Genomic DNA, 16,218 nt, shown 5'->3' on the forward strand with positions numbered 1-16,218 from the left:
TCCTCAAACAAGTGTGTACGTTGCTGGGACATCCTGCCAAATCATTCACCAGCTTTAACACAGAGGGCACCCCAGGAAAGAGGTGCCCCCTAACATAGCCTGGCATTAGGGATCAGTGCCAGGGTGGAGCGCACTATCCATTATCCTGGGGGGCGCACTGACGGGTGTCAGCCTGAGCAGATGACGGGGTCTGCTGCACGAATGGGGGGGGTCCGTACCATGGGACACTGAGCTCAAAACGCATGGGGCATAATCAACCTGAAGTTTCTACGCCTTCCACAGAGAAACATCGTCAACTTAATACATCCCCCCCCCCCCCCCCTTCCCTCCAAACTGACCAGCTCACTGTCTGGAAATGCGATCCCCGCTCCATCAGGGATGCACGGCACCCTTCACGAATTTTGGCCCCTGCAGTGCTACCCCTCCACAGGGGATTCAGAACTGTGAGCACGCTGTGAGAGGTGTGACCCACATTTATTTCATTTATTTTTATTTTCCTAAAAAACTAAAACTAAAAAAAAAAACTTTTAACCCTGTCACTCTACTTCTCCATTTTACTTTATCTCTGTGGTTCAGACATAAGTTCTCACAAAGTTTTATTTTCATTTCATCTTTTTAAACGCACACTCAATTATACAGCATGCTAGTTTATTCAACATACATGTTTAGAAAGCCGCTGTATAAATACAATTTATTATTATTTATTATTATTATTATTATTATTATCATCATTATTATTATTATTATTATTATTACTATTATTCATAAATCAGCACTGAAATCTAAAAAACTGAGTTTTTATTTGACAGACATGGAAATTCTACCGTAAGACAACGGGTCAATAAGCCACAGGGTGGAAGGGCTCCTCCGATTTCGGGTTCGAAAACGAGTCTCGTTGCGATGAGCAAGAACAAGTTTCACCACGAAAATGATGACAGGGCAGGATAAATCACGCTCGCCTTAACCTTAATACGGTTTGAGTTTTAATCAGTTAAGTCAGCAGCACATGATTTTAAATGTGACTGTGAGCAAATGCAACAGAAAGGCAATTATTCGAAATCTGAAAACATGTATTTTCTACATCTAATTAACTGAGAACTGAGCAGACAACATAAACTTGTGTTGAATATCTTGTTTTTATATTGAATAGCCTCCCCATAGCAGAGCGAAGCTTACAGAACCACAAGATATATTTTCTAAAAACGAAAGCACGCTATCGCAATATGTGCCTTTCCCAGTTTTCACATTTGAGTAAGCGGTGATTCATTCAAACAGACTGAATGAACAGTACTCGCAACTGCAGCCAGTCTTTAAACAAACTTACAAAAAAAAAAAAAAAAATGTATTCCACCAGTCAAACATTAATTTACAAGAGCCTAATTTACAATAATAATTTTGGTCTACAGTTGCATATATAAGGCATATAATTCTATCAGTTCATAAAAGCTCACTGTAGATTGTAATGATGCTGAAGTATACCATTGAATATGCAACTTTCAAATGTAGTTTCTTGCGGTCCACATTGCCAAACCCTACAAATTTCCTGCATTCTATCAAAAAAAAAACAAAAAACATGAATATATGTTAACTGAATATTTATTTCCAGGTACTTGATGATATGTTGACTGTACCCCTGTATTGTGTCGTGATAATATGTGGATTGTCTGCTGTTGTCCATTTATGTATTGTGCTGCAGAATATAACACACTGTACCAAAAACAAATTCCACCAGCCTTAGACTGTGTGTCTAATGAACAATCAATCAATCAATCAATCAATCTATCTATCTAATGTATATGACATAAAAACACACACAATATGACCTTTTTTGTCTGACGTGAGAACTTCCTTCACAGCTTCAGTGCTTATAAATCCTGACCTGCAGAAGGGTGTCAGACCAATCAGAGACACCGTGTGACCTCACGGTGTGCAGCCGAACGCACCAGGGGTGCTGGACATGGCGTGTGGTATCCCCCCCACAGTCTCCCAGCCCGTGATTGGCCGGGGACCCTGGCACCTTCCCGCATCACAGCCAGCTGACTCCCACCTGGCCGCGCTTCCTGCCAGCACCAATCATTAAGGCCACCGCCGCGGCTAAACGTTCAGCAATTTCCCATAATTGTCAATGGCTGGAAACGCATTGTTCCCGGTGGTGATAAAGCTACTGCCATTACTCATTTGTTTGTGTCTTGCTTTTTTTTTTTTTCCCCCCTGTGTGGCAGAACACTGTCTGACTAACTGGCTGATGGACTTCAGGCCATGCAAGGCTGGAAGTGGTGTCACTATCACTGTTCCACTATGCTCCTCTGTGGATTTCCCATGATCGTCAAACAAGAACACAAACTGTATTAAGGTAAAAAAAAAAAAAAATTATATATAAGATCATATAATTTCAGCCAATACAAATAATCTGCATTTCATGAAAAAGTATGAATTGGGACTTTTACTTAAATATGTTTATGAGCCCTGACCCTTAATTTAAAAGTTCAAAATTTACTGCAGTCCCTGTAGCTGCAGATCTGAGCATCCTGTGAGCTCACGCCCTCTGCATGCAGTAAATGCTGCAGTTCTGCGCAGTCTGTGAGCTCATGCCCTCTGCATGCAGTAAATGCGGCAGTTCTGCGCAGTCTGTGAGCTCACGCCCTCTGCATGCAGTAAATGCTGCAGTTCTGCGCAGTCTGTGAGCTCACGCCCTCTGCATGCAGTAAATGCGGCAGTTCTGCGCAGTCTGTGAGCTCACGCCCTCTGCATGCAGTAAATGCTGCAGTTCTGCGCAGTCTGTGAGCTCACCCTCTGTGCACGCGGGGTTTAGCACCGAGGAGAGGAATCCCAGGACGGGACGGAGCGATGAGGTACTGCATCAGCACCCCGACCTCACCACCGCAGCGCACCGACCCAAACGCGCGCATACCTCTGCGCTGACAGGACCGCCCCGGCTGCGGCCGCGACCTCAACCCCACCCGCAGCGGCTTTTCGCAGAAGTCAGGGCAGCCGGCAAGTCCTGATGTCATTCACAGATGAGGTCACTGAGAGCCGTCGCTGACGACGGGAAGGTAACCGGGAGTCGCTGTTGCCGGGCAGCGTTTCCTCAAACAGCGACTGTGTTTGAGGAAACATGGGGTCAGCCTTCTGCTGGAGGTCTGGGAGTGAAATCCAGTCGGCCGTGACTGCGTGTTTCTGCGCCCACTCACGGTTTTTCCCTGCCTGTGTGTGTGTGTGTGTGTGTGTGTGTGTGTACTCTGTGGCTGAGTCCACCATTCAACACAATCAAGTTATTATGAGAATAAAGTAACAACCGTGAAGCCTCTGTGAAACAGTCACTGTGTGTGTGTGTATGTGTGTGTATGTGAAGGGGGGGGGGGGATTGGAAGAGCCAATTCAATATCAATGTAGAAGGTGGGAAACAGTCATGTGGAATTAAGGAACACAACTGAACATGGGGTCTCGAAGTAATACTTTAACATTCAATTCCCCAGCAAGACTTCAATGTTTAAATTTCTAAGAAATCATTATTCGAATAAAAATTTCAATAATTAATTCAATTGAAATGAAATTATTTGTGTGTTACGTAAGTGGGTTTACACTCATAGTGAACCAAAAGACAGACTCAAAAGTACAAGAGAGGAGGGGAAGAAAAAAAACAACTAATCTTTGATGCCTCCAACAAGGCAGGAAGCAGGAAAAGGCGGTTGTGACTTTCAAACACCTTTTCAAACAGAAGTACCGGTTGCTTGTTTTTAAATGGAACCAATCAGAAGGCCTTCCTCTCCAAACCACCGCCCCCCCTCTGTAGGGGGGCTGCTCTTTCGGCCGAAAAGGAAACGGTGGTGGGGGGCCTTAAAGGGTTAACTTGCACCGCAGCCATCAGAAGTCAGAGTCTGAAATGAGCTTTTCTTCCCCCCCCAGCGCTGATAAAGGGATTCTCACATAACCTTAAGACCAAATTCCACAGCGAATAAGTCAGAGAGAACCCTGGGCTTTAATCTGGAACTGGGACAGCCCCCCTAGGCCTCAGGCCTCAGGCCTCAGCAGGGGCGGGGGGAGGGGGGGGGAGCAGCACTGTGTACCCATCCTCAATCAAACTAGCCCACACTGTAAAACACTGGCCCCAAACGGGGGGGGGGGCAGCCTCCTCTGCGGTGCTGCCCAGAACCAGGACAAGGTTCCGGTCAGACACACCATGACAGAGAAAATAAATATAATAAAAAATTTAAATTGTGCCAAAGTTCAACAGATTATTAAGGGGAATTTGATATACTTCTGGTCTTTTTCTAGCTCAGGCTCATGAACAGAACAGACTATTCAGTTCTGTCTGGTGACAGGAGTCTGAGAGGAATAGATTTAAGTGCCTTAAATGACTCGGGCCCCCATGCCCCCCCCCACCCCACCTCCCAACTCCCCCATCATACCATATAATGAGTCATTTCTACATGCATAGAAGATCATGCTCAAAAATGCAGCGTTCATACAAAGACCCTGTGAGACATTAACCCACCGCAATAAATTTTTACAATAACTTAAAATCGGTCGGAAATCACATCTGTAACACAGTGTGGGTTTTCAGGCCCTAACCCAGCATTTCCCAACCGGTGTGCCGTGTGAAAAATCCTTAAATGAACAAATCCCATTCACAAACGCCAAAATAAACGTAATTAAAATGCATATTGCTTAATTAAAACCCCGAAAGAACATTTAGGCCTACGTGCGTGCGTGCGTGTGTGGAGGGGGGCTGCAGGGTGTTTATTTTTTATGCTTGTGCCATGAGATTCTGTAAATTTGGAAAGTGCCGCGGAAGGAAGAAGGTTGGGAAACGCTGGACTAACCCATCACGTATGGCCTTGCTCACACTGCTCGAAGTCCCCTTAAAACCTATACTGCCATCACAGAGCAGTTACCAAAGTGTGTGCCTGTGCCTTTATGTGTTAGAGACAAAGCCTGTGTCTCTAACACATGAAGCTTTAAAATTAGGAGAACATGTGCAACAAGTGGTCAACAATTTCCCAGAGAGAGCGACCGCAAACGTTTAATTTATAAATGCCCCTCCCGACTCCGCCGCTTTCCAGAACTGACAAAGACCAGGCTGGTTAATGTTACCACGCCACGTTAACTCCTCACATCAGCGACCACTCATCGCACCGCGCCGCGCCAAAAGACGAACGCTATCTGACTCCAGCGATCACGGTGCCGAGCCTGGAAACCTCCACACGAAATTCCAAGAATACGAGCGAACGCGGGTTGACAAGTTAATATATTTACAGTGAAAAATAGCCAGGAAATACGTCCATTCCAAGAATACGTGAAGTTTTTTATCTACAGATGATATCACTGTTCCAGAATAAGGTGCGCTGATAAGAACCGAGTGTCAGAAGATTTTTATCCAATGATTTTTCATGACTGATACCAAGACTGCGATGACACGTCTGCTTGGTGAGCAACGCTATGCGGTCACCGCGGGAGAGGATCCGACTGATTCCGACACGTTAGGTCACCTTCTCATCGATTAGACGATTCTCAGAAGCGCCGATGACAAACCACTTCTTTTACCAAAGGGCATGACAACATAGCCTTTTTAAAACAGTCTCTGGATTAAAAGACAGGCCTGCTTTTTTTTATGGATGCATGTGTAGATAACCAACATAATAATTAGCAAGAGCCCGAAGTCCTGTAATTGGTTCAACAGCAAATTCATACTCGAGGATATTTAACTGCTTCTCATAATTCTACTGATTATGGGTTACATTTCTGATTTCATTATAAATGTCCCAAGTTTGCAAAAATAATAAAAAAATAAATAAATTCACCCTGCAACATTTCATCAGTTCAAGCTGTTCTGCGTGCGGTTGACAGGCTTTGCCACCGTGTCTCTCAACTGTCAGTGTTTCTGATGAATGAGTGGAGTTATTTTCGAGGCGGTTTCGGTTTGAATGGGCGACGAGAGAAAGTTCCGCTGAGCGCGCTGCTAATTTTGAAACCGCCGCTCGAGAGCGCGGCTGGGGCGGAGCGTGAGACCCGGGGCCGGGACGCTCCCCGCGGCAGGTGTGTAGCGAAGCTTCCCGTTTCGACGATTCATATCTACGCGCGCGCCTCGTGGAACCCCCCCCCCCCCCGAGCCGCTGCTGATGCAACTCCACGCCAGACCGACGGGCGCTTTGCACGAAACGAGCGTCACGTCCTTTCCCTGAGCCGGCCGCGCCGTTACCAGTAAAGCCCGACGGACCGTCCGCCCCAACAGAAGTGCGCAGCCCCAGACGAGGTGGTTAGGCCGTATTCCCAGCACATCCGAACACTCTGAGATGACGCGTATTTTACGAAAATCTAAACATAGTCGCGCGGTTTTCAAACTTCTGTGAATGATTTCACAGAATATATAGCTCAGGAGGTAAGACCGATTGTCTGGCAGTCGGAGGGTTGCCGGTTCAAACCCCGCCCTGGGCATGTCCAAGTGTCCTTGAGCAAGACACCTAACCCCTAACCTCTAACTGCTCTGGCGAATGAGAGGCATCAATTGTAAAGCGCTTTGGATAAAAGCGCTATATAAATGCAGTCCATTTACCATCCATTTGATTTGTTCTCAGTGTAGTGGGGGGCGAAACAAGGCTGGGCTGAAGAGGGAAAGATGGTGCCTCAGTTTGCAAGCATCCCTCCTCAAGGGCGAACACTCAAGGACACACAGCCACTTATTCATCTTAATTTCAGGTGGAGCCATTTCCTGTGGCCATGTAAACTGCACCCAAGGGAATTTCCTATACCAACATCACTACACAAAAAAACGATTTTCATGTTTACAATTGTGAATAAACGGTTCAGAATGGATACCGTTGAATATGTTCCGTCTCCGGAAACATAACACGCTTTGTAAGCTGCTTTGAACTTTCTTGTCGTTTGTTTTCTTGCTTTAAGCCACAGAAAAACCTTTTGAATGCTCTGATACCTGCCATTGTAAAGCTGGCAGATCCTCAGAAGCTTAAAAAATCTTTCATCACATAAAAAAAACTGTTGGGCCCCAACTGAAAACATACACTGAAACCGAAATAACATCGGAAAAATAACACCAGAGGCTTCTGAGCTACCCATTTAAACAGGAGGAGGTGTTCAGTGGCAAATGTTGAGCTGCAAACCAAACAGGAATCATTATTTGATAGTAATGCTGATCCTACCTAGGATTTATTTGCAGAACGAACAGGTGTGCTAATTAAAAGAAAGTTTACTTGTTTGTAGCCAGTTCCCTTTCCTGGACTGTATTTAATGCAATAGTGTTACCGTTGAGCACATATTTTAGTTATAATGAACAAACAACTGGGCTTTCAAATAAAACCATTCTCTAATAATCAATATACTGAAAATATGTATTGATCTCTGTACAAAATACCATCATAATGCTACAAAAATTAGAAACAATAAAAATAAAAATGATTCAGCGGGTATGGACTCTCAGATGGTCAATGTGCACATCACTCCCCAGAAGTACTTTAATTTTATATTATCGTTTCTCTTTAATAAAAAAACAAAAAACCCCCTGGCAACCTTAAAATGGCCACACACCCTTCAGTGTGTTTCAGTGGAAGAGGGCCAAACTGAGAACACAAAAAAGAGTGCGACAAAAAAAAAAACCCAAAAAAAGACGTGTGTGTGACTGATGCCCCCCTTTCACACTCCTCTCTTTCATGTCTGCCTACAGCCCACCACAACCTCGCTTTCTTTTTTTTTTCTTGTTTTTTTTTAAACCATCTTCGCAGAAGGTCGAATCACCCAGAGGTCGTGTTACTCACCCAATCAGGGACACCATCTGTTCCACGATGTGCCTGCTGAACGTTATGATCACAAACAGTTTCTGCGTAAAGAGGAAAGGGGGAGGAGGGAGGGTGAGAGAGTGAGTGAGTGAGTGAGTGAGTGAGCGGACGATGATGGTCACAAACACAGACAGGATGTAAACAGATAATCGGCCATTTTCCTGCAAGCCGTCATTGCTAATACTGGATCGTCCTTCGGGCCTGATGGAGGACAACTGAAGGGTGAGGAAGCAGGCTTGTGTCTCCATGTAAACGCAGACTTTGCACCATGACACACGTCTGCCAGCTAATCATGACAGGAAATGAAAGACCTCTGGGGGCCTGGGGGGGGGGGTATTTTTTTATGCAGAAGGTCCAAAGCACAAAGGCTCAGTCATTTGGCCCCTCAGGGGTGGCTAAATGTAGGTGAGATCACAAACTGGTACAACTGCACAACGCATCACTTCTTAAGAGCCTACAGTGGTTTTATACACACACACACACACACACACACACGCACTGACACATACACATCAACACACCGAAACCCCAACACACACACTCACAGACACACACACACACACCAACACACCAAATCCCCAACACACACACGCTCACAGACACACAAACACACCAACACAAACACAGACACACGGACACACAGACGCACCCTGTCTACAATCTGATGAGTCAGAGTTCTTGACTGGACAAAAGGAAATGTGAGAGCCAATCAGGGACAGAATCTGTTAAACAACTCATCAACCTTTCCTCATACGTACTGTCCCCCTTCCTGGAACAAAATCGAGAGAAAATGACCAGAATCTTGAAACAAAAAAATACAGCTAAAAATAAATGGGTGGGAGTCTTACTGTCATTGTTTTGTCAGACAAAACACCTGTGATGGTCATTTTTAGACTCTTCAGCACCACTGTGTGTGTGTGTGTGTGTGTGTGTGTAAACAAATGGTGGTGCTACAGATTATACATGGTCTCATTTTCTTCACTTTCTGCAAAAGCTAGGCTGCTAAATGCACAGTAAAACAGACAAATGGATTTGAATGGTGAAGGAAAGGTCTCACACTTCACATAAAATGATCACGTGACAAAAGATACAAGGTGTGCTTTAGATGCATCATGCTTCTTAAATGCCAGAAATGGGCTAACTATAGAGCTTCTCATGACTGGACCTTATTTAAATTAATTTTCTGGAGTTTCATTAATTTAATATAAAATGGGGCTCAGCCTCTCAGCTTCACTGCAATGCTTTCACTAAACGGACCCGTAACTCAGCTCTGCTTTATCTGAGCTGTGCTCTGGCAGGAGGGCACAGCCTGGCATAGTCAAGCACAGCCTGGCACAGTCAGGCACAGTCTGGCACAGTTAGGCACAGCCTGGCATAGTCAGGCACAGTCAAGCACAGCCTGGCATAGTCAGGCACAGTCAGGCACAGTTGGGCACAGCCTGGCATGGTCAGGCACAGTCAGGCACAGCCTGGCACAGTTAGGCACAGCCTGGCATAGTCAAGCATAGTCGGGCACAGTCAGGCACAGCCTGGCACAGACTGCCACAGGCATCACGTGCAGCTGGCCTGCGCTTCACGGCACAGAGCACCGGGGAGCTGTGCTGCCTTCGTGCCGGAGCACTGGCACAGGCAGACTGCAGGCACACGCTCAGTCCCCCAGAGGGGACCACTACCCCACACAGCCCAGCACTGCGGCTCCCTCTCCCCCCAAGGGAGCTCCCGGCCAAGCAGCACAGGCACGGTCAGCTCTGTGACACTGCACCTGAGGGCACCACACTGACGCAGGGACCACCCGCTCTACAGACCAATCAGAAGGGCCAGAGTCTCAGCAACCACACAGGCCTGCAAACCTGCTTGATGGAGGCACAACTATTCACAAATGAAGTTACTTTAAAAGGTGAAGCCACCGAACCAGTGAACTGCCTTTCTGGCCGTGGAGCGCATACCTGGATGTGCATCTTGATGACGGCTTTCCCAATGAGGGTCGCTCCGAAAAAGGTCCAGAACGGGACCAGGAAGTGTCCGCATGTGATACCGGCCAGGTCAAACAGGGGGTTAGGAATCTGAAAGAGATGTTTTTACATCACTGACATTACTCTTTGGTCACTTATGCAAAAGCTGCATGAATAATACTAATAATAATACTAATAATACTAATAATAATAATAATAATAATAATAATAATAATTATTATTATTATTATTATTATTAATAGGCATACATGAAGGCATTTATACAAGAAGCTCTTGAATGCATGCTAAAACAGACAATGTGCTGATTTTCTTCTGGATAATTCCATGTCTGTCTCAGGCATGCGAACACATTGATCAGGTTTGAAAATCCTAGAAAGATCTTGTTGTTAGAGGCAGTAATAAGTCTAACAGAAGTTTGCAACAGATCAGCGTAAGGTGGCTGGTACACCAATGACAAAGAAAATGATCCAACAGTGATTATAATTATTTGAATTTTTAATAGGTACTGAAGTTAAATTTGAGTGAATTGGTTAAACTACGTTCAAGAGACTGGGTTAGGTTTTTAACTCTTAGATAATTCAACCATGACACACATGCAACATTTCTTACACTAATAATACAGACTTACTGAGGCGCAGGCTAAGATTCCAAAAAACCCCACTTTGTGCACCATGTTCTGCACAGCAAGTTTGGCTCTGGTGGCAAAGTCCTGGAGAACAAAGAAAAAGAAAAAGAAAAAAAAACATTACGTCCACATATACGGCAAAAATGCTTAATTATACAGATGTTAAATGACTTCTTAAATACAAAGATTAAAGAAATGTAAGAGATGACAAGAGTCATGAAAAAGTTAAGATTAAAATTCAAAGATTTCAATTCATGCACAAACACACACACACACACACACACACGTACACACACCTTATACATTTTGATTAAATGTAAATAAACAAGTTCGCAATTTAAATTAGAAATTAAACAAAATATTCATGAAGCTTTTTCCCGGGTATTTTGTGTGAATTTCCAACAAAAAACTGGGAGTTCAGATCATTTTAAATAGTCAAAACCCTTTTTATAATGATTATACCAATTGTTTTATAATACAGAAAATATATGCAAGGTTAAATAATAATGACTTTGATAGAATAACATTTACAATTGTTTTTTTTACAAAAGTAAGTTCTCATTGGGTGTTTCACAAGTACTAGCATAAGAAAATGCAGGGAAAGTGAACAAGTTTTATTTGTTTAAATGCAGTGTTGTCATTACATGTCATACAAAAAGTGTTGTATTATTAATAATAATTATACATAATAATAATAATAATATATATATTTTTTTAAATTCTATGTAAAAGTTGTGTAAGTCGCTCTGGATAAGAGCAAAATGCTAAATGCCTGTAATGTAATGTAATATTATTATTATTACATTTAAAATAAAACCATAAATGGTAAACTACTAACAGCATAGTACACCTTAAAGAATTACAAAGGAGTAAATCTAAACACAGGACAGAAGTGCTTCCCACACAGATAGTACATTTCCCCCGTGTGTCAGTTTTACAATACAAAAACTACACCCTGGAATAAGACGGCAGTGGCACATTTAACTCTCCCATTACTAAACTTCCCAAAAAAAAAACTGCCCCGACAGACAGACCACTTACATCATTATTCAAATTGTACTTTCTAAATATGTTCTTATTTTTACTTGCATTATATACATTCTGTCACTTGGTGCTCTGGCTAATTTAACTTGTTTTAAATACATTTCTATATTCAAGTGGTATCTTCAGTTCGAAGTTAAAAAATAAAATAAAATAAAACCCCTGCATAAAAAACAACATAATCACATTCTTCCCAGAAAACAACAGTTCATACTTATTAATTTTGGCAACACCATCTCAGTAGTCTTTACAATACCCTATGCACAGCAATTTTACCAAAAATAATCTTAAGATGAACGGTGTCAAATTCTATTCATACTTAAGCAACTAACACATAATTATTCTAATTATAATTAACTAGGTAACTACTAATTCTCTTGTGGCCATTACAGCTATTGAGACCCCCATTCACCTATGCCTCAAACCTCTACATAAACAGGCAGTAACATGCTCTCCAATACAAACTCTGCAGGGAGATAATCAGGAGCTGGCAGGAAGTCCGAACGATCTTTCTAAACATTACAGGGAAAACCGTCAGGAGGTTTTACCGATAATTATGATGCAATCAGTGATGTTTCTCCCATATGGTGTGGCTCTTCAACGGGAAAGGACTTACGGGACATTTGTATCTTTTTAATTTCTCATTTATACAAATAAATATAGAAACCATTCCAATTTTGCTGCCTTTTGTAAATGAAGTATTTTTCCAAAGAACAGTCTTGTAGATTTAAAATATTTAACGGGATAAAATAATTGAAACTACATAAGGCGTCACGTCACACCATCAGCACACAACCAGTTTTCGATTTGCAAATGTGCAGATAATTCATTATTTTGAACTGAGTTAAATTTTATAGTGTTTTATTGATTTCATTTAATTTTACCTGTCACCGCTTCATTAGCCACCCGTTTACAGCATCACTACCAGTTTGTCCAGCTGTAAATAAACCCGGACACTCAACTGGAGGCTGTTAAATGGTTGTTACCGAAGTTAAGGACATGATGCACATCGCAGTCCTTTCATGCACCTTAAATGCCTCTATCTATGCATTTATTACTATCTTAATTTATCTATACATTTTAATTTCGATCTGCTACGATGTGAAGCACTTTGGGCTGCATTTCATCTATGAAAAGTGCTATACAAATAAAGTTATTATTATTATTATTATTCTAGTTACCCACGTATTCCAACAGCATCAGCCAGACAGGCACCACTGAAAGGGTTAGTATTTATATTCTACCGTGTTATATTATCAAAACACTACATATTATATTTAGCGATTTCATAATTCTGATTATAATTTCTATTAACAGGAGCAGATGTTGCACGAGCCTCAGGTCATTCAACTAAATTTACACGTTAATAAAATAATTAAACAATGTTGTTTTAAAAAGTAAATGTGTATATATAGGTTTGGCCTATCCATTGGTTACAGTGTAAAAGACTACAAGCTTTCAAGGCTGTAATTCGACGGCACGTTAATGAATATTCTCAACCAAGATGAAGAGAGTGGTGGTAATACTCTGTCCTCTCCAAATAATAACTCCGCCATACCTTCTGATAAGAGAGAGGGTTGTGGGGTACACTTTCATGCCAAATACGGTCAACCAAGCAACTGTGGTGAAAACGTTTTTTTTTTTTTCGTAAATACTGGAAGCCGCTAACAGGGTACGTTAGGGGAGGTGGCGAGTGAAGGATTCGGCAGAGAGAGCGCGCTCGCTGGCACAGGCTCAACATTCTGCCACCAAATCTGGTGCAGCCCAATCAGCGATGCTTTGATACGAGAGCGAGAAACCGCGCCGATTCCCTTTGATCTGAGGCACTGGTGGAATGTGCGGTTTTTCTAATGGAAACCCACTGCTTTTGTTTTAACTACGGTAGGGATATCACAGAGACTGTGGGGGGGGGGGGGGGTGGGGGGGTGGGGGGGGCTAGTGGAGGTGGAGGAGACCATGTAATAGATAAAGATGATGACTAAATTAACGGTCACTTTGATGATTATTTAAAACAACAATAAAGTCTAGTCACACCCTATATATTCATCCCAGTCTTACTGAGCCAAAGCCCTCTTCAGCCAGACAGAGTCAGTTACAGCAAACAGCCAGAACCGTGTGAGAGAAAAACTACAATAAGCGATTTAAATGCTTCCATAGGAGACTTTTGCCTGGAAAAGTTTCAGCTTTTGCCTGGAAAAGTTTCAGCTTTTGCCTGGAAAAAATATGATGCATAACATGAAGACATACAAGTCATTCAAGATCATCCTTTTCCAATACCAGATAATCGATTCTATAAGCAAGATTAAAAATTTTAAAAAATCATTACTGATTTTGTCATCCAGTCCAGTTAAACTGAATAAAGATGTCTTTCTTGAATTTGACAGTTGCACACCCTCCTTCTCTCAGCCAGGTGAGAACTCGGGGAGAAGCAGCCAACAAGCATATTTATCAACAGGGTGAAAAAACAGAAGTGAAACCATCAAGAACGAGGCCCCAAACTGCCACTTTTTCACTTTTGCTTCAACTTGCCACATTTTAAAAACATTTTTTTAATTATTATTTTAAAATTAAGTACAACAAAAAATATTAAACATCAGAACACGAGCCAACTTATTAAAGTGATCTTTTTTTTACCAAGTGTGTAATGCTTACTTAATGTAAGTATGGGCGTTGCATCACACAACCCGGGCACTCTGTTCATAAGGGAAGTGGATAAGAGTTAAAACGATACCTCTGCTTAAGCAGAAAATCTTAATTCGCTCGTTTCATGCGTTGTGCGGAACCGTCAGCAAAGGGAACGCCCCCGCATATTCTTTTTCTTAATGAAGCTGAGCAGATGTTACAGGTTTCCCAATCAGTATGGGAAAGGGGAGGGGAGGGGGAAGGGAGGGGAGGGGGGGATAAGTTTTAAAAAACAAAAAATTAAAAAAAGGAAAGGAAAGAAAAGAAAAACAACAAAAAATGTGCTGATGGCCACAAATGTCCTGAGAGGGTAACTCGATGTTCCCACTTAACAACAGAACGCCGAGCCGATTCGGCTCCTGGTGCAACTTTAGCCACTTTTGCTCATCGCCAGAAATTTTTAAGCACAATTGCATTGAAGAAAACACATATACATTTCCTCCACGTTGACAAAGTGTTTAACAAGCTCTGATTAAAGGGAAGGTGGTTTCAGCCTGACTGACTCACTCCTTTTCAGACCACTTACTGGAAATAACAAGGGCAGGGGGGGGGGAAGGGGGGTGTTTCAGAGAAGTCACATGACGAGCATGGGCAAACCACAGCTCAGCGCGGGACCAGCGAACTGGTACACACGAGCGCTCGAAGCACCCGCCCCGGGCAGATGCTTCTGATCCTGGCTGCAGGACAAGCGATCCAGGCAGCCATCGCCTGTCACCCCTTTCCAAACAGGACACTCGATTCCCACCCTGCAAGTCCCTCCACAGCACCCCCATCCCTGACTGCACCCTGCAAACCTCTTCACCCACACCCCACAAATCTCTGCTTGCATTGGGGTTTCAAACAACACATCCAAGCGCATGGCTAAAAGACTCATTTTCAATTTTGGTTCAGAATTATGCAAAAAAGCAAAATAAATAAAGAAAAATAATTGTCTCATTTTTGCCATTAACTACTAATAGTCACTTAGTGGTAAACACAAATGGTAAAAAAAGATAAAATACATAAATTTAAATGCTGCTATTGTCATGGGTTATACATTATGTGCTACAAACAATGTCAACGACATGTTAAATAAATACAATCAAAGTGTGGTTACTGCCAAGGATGAGGAGAGAGCGCACAGGGGGCTTTTTGTTTAAAAGCGGAGAGGTATTTCTGAAAGGTTATCTCACCGGTCTGGCAGAGACCTAGGCTGTTGTTTTTTTGTTTGAAAGCACAGGGCCTTTTTTTTTTTTTGTTTAAAAGCGGAGAGAGGTATTTCTGAAGGTTTATCTCACTGGTCTGGCGGAGACCCGGGCTGAGAGGCTGTTGTCTTCCTGAGGATGTTCTGTGTCCTCCGCAGCCTCAGCTCCCAGCAGCTGGGGGGCGGGGGGGACAGCCAGCGCTGCACATTCCAGAACACGCTGCCAGATGTGGCCGCGGCGCGGAAGAGCTAACAGGAGCGTCGGCACGCCAAACGACACCGGCCTGCCCCCCCCGGCCTACTGTCCTGCGGCACGGGACCGCATCACTTCCTGTTTCCGCCACCGCCTCCTGGGGATGAACTGGGTGGGCGGACAGTGTAGTGTAACGGGTAAGGAACTGGTCTTGTAACCTTTAAGGGTCATAGGGTCACAGGTTTGATTCCCAGGTAGGACACTGCCGTTGTACCCTTGAGCGAGGTGCTTAACCTGCATTGCTTCAGTATACATCCAGCTGTATAAATGGACGCAAATGTAAATGCCATGTAAAAACGTTTGCGTAAGTCGCTCTGGATAAGAGTGTCTGCTAAATGCCTGTGACGTAATGAAGTGATCTGCATTAACTGAGTTAGTTAACTATGCACAAAGAAACAAATTGCCATTTTGTCCATTTTTCCCCACTGTGCACCTGGAGAGAGCCACACTCAAAAAAATAACGCAGGAAAAAAATTAAATGATAACGCAACGTCAATGACTTTAAGCTGAAAAGATCATGTTTTAGAACAAAGTGTGTGCGCCTGCGTGCGTGTGTGCGCGCGCGCGTGCGTGTGTATAAAATAGGTACAAGCTGTGCAGCAGAAATATTAACCATGCAGAAGGGACGGCAGAAAATGCTTATTTGAAAAACAGGATGTACCGAGCGCTCC

The 16,218-nt window shown here is 43.2% G+C and overlaps 1 protein-coding gene across 1 annotated transcript in view; it reads right to left on the minus strand.

The window, feature by feature from the left end:
* vmp1 (vacuole membrane protein 1) overlaps positions 1-16,218 on the minus strand; it is a 42,965-nt gene that overhangs the window by 5,715 nt on the left and 21,032 nt on the right. Inside the window, exons 8-10 of the mRNA XM_064301105.1 lie at positions 10,392-10,472; positions 9,737-9,853; positions 7,770-7,831 (exon numbers count right to left, since the gene is read on the minus strand). Of these exons, the coding sequence (XP_064157175.1) occupies positions 7,770-7,831; positions 9,737-9,853; positions 10,392-10,472 (260 nt within the window). The remainder of the gene's footprint in view (positions 1-7,769; positions 7,832-9,736; positions 9,854-10,391; positions 10,473-16,218) is intronic.

Source organism: Anguilla rostrata, chromosome 12 (assembly GCF_018555375.3).
Source record: "Anguilla rostrata isolate EN2019 chromosome 12, ASM1855537v3, whole genome shotgun sequence".
NCBI classification, from domain to species: domain Eukaryota; kingdom Metazoa; phylum Chordata; class Actinopteri; order Anguilliformes; family Anguillidae; genus Anguilla; species Anguilla rostrata.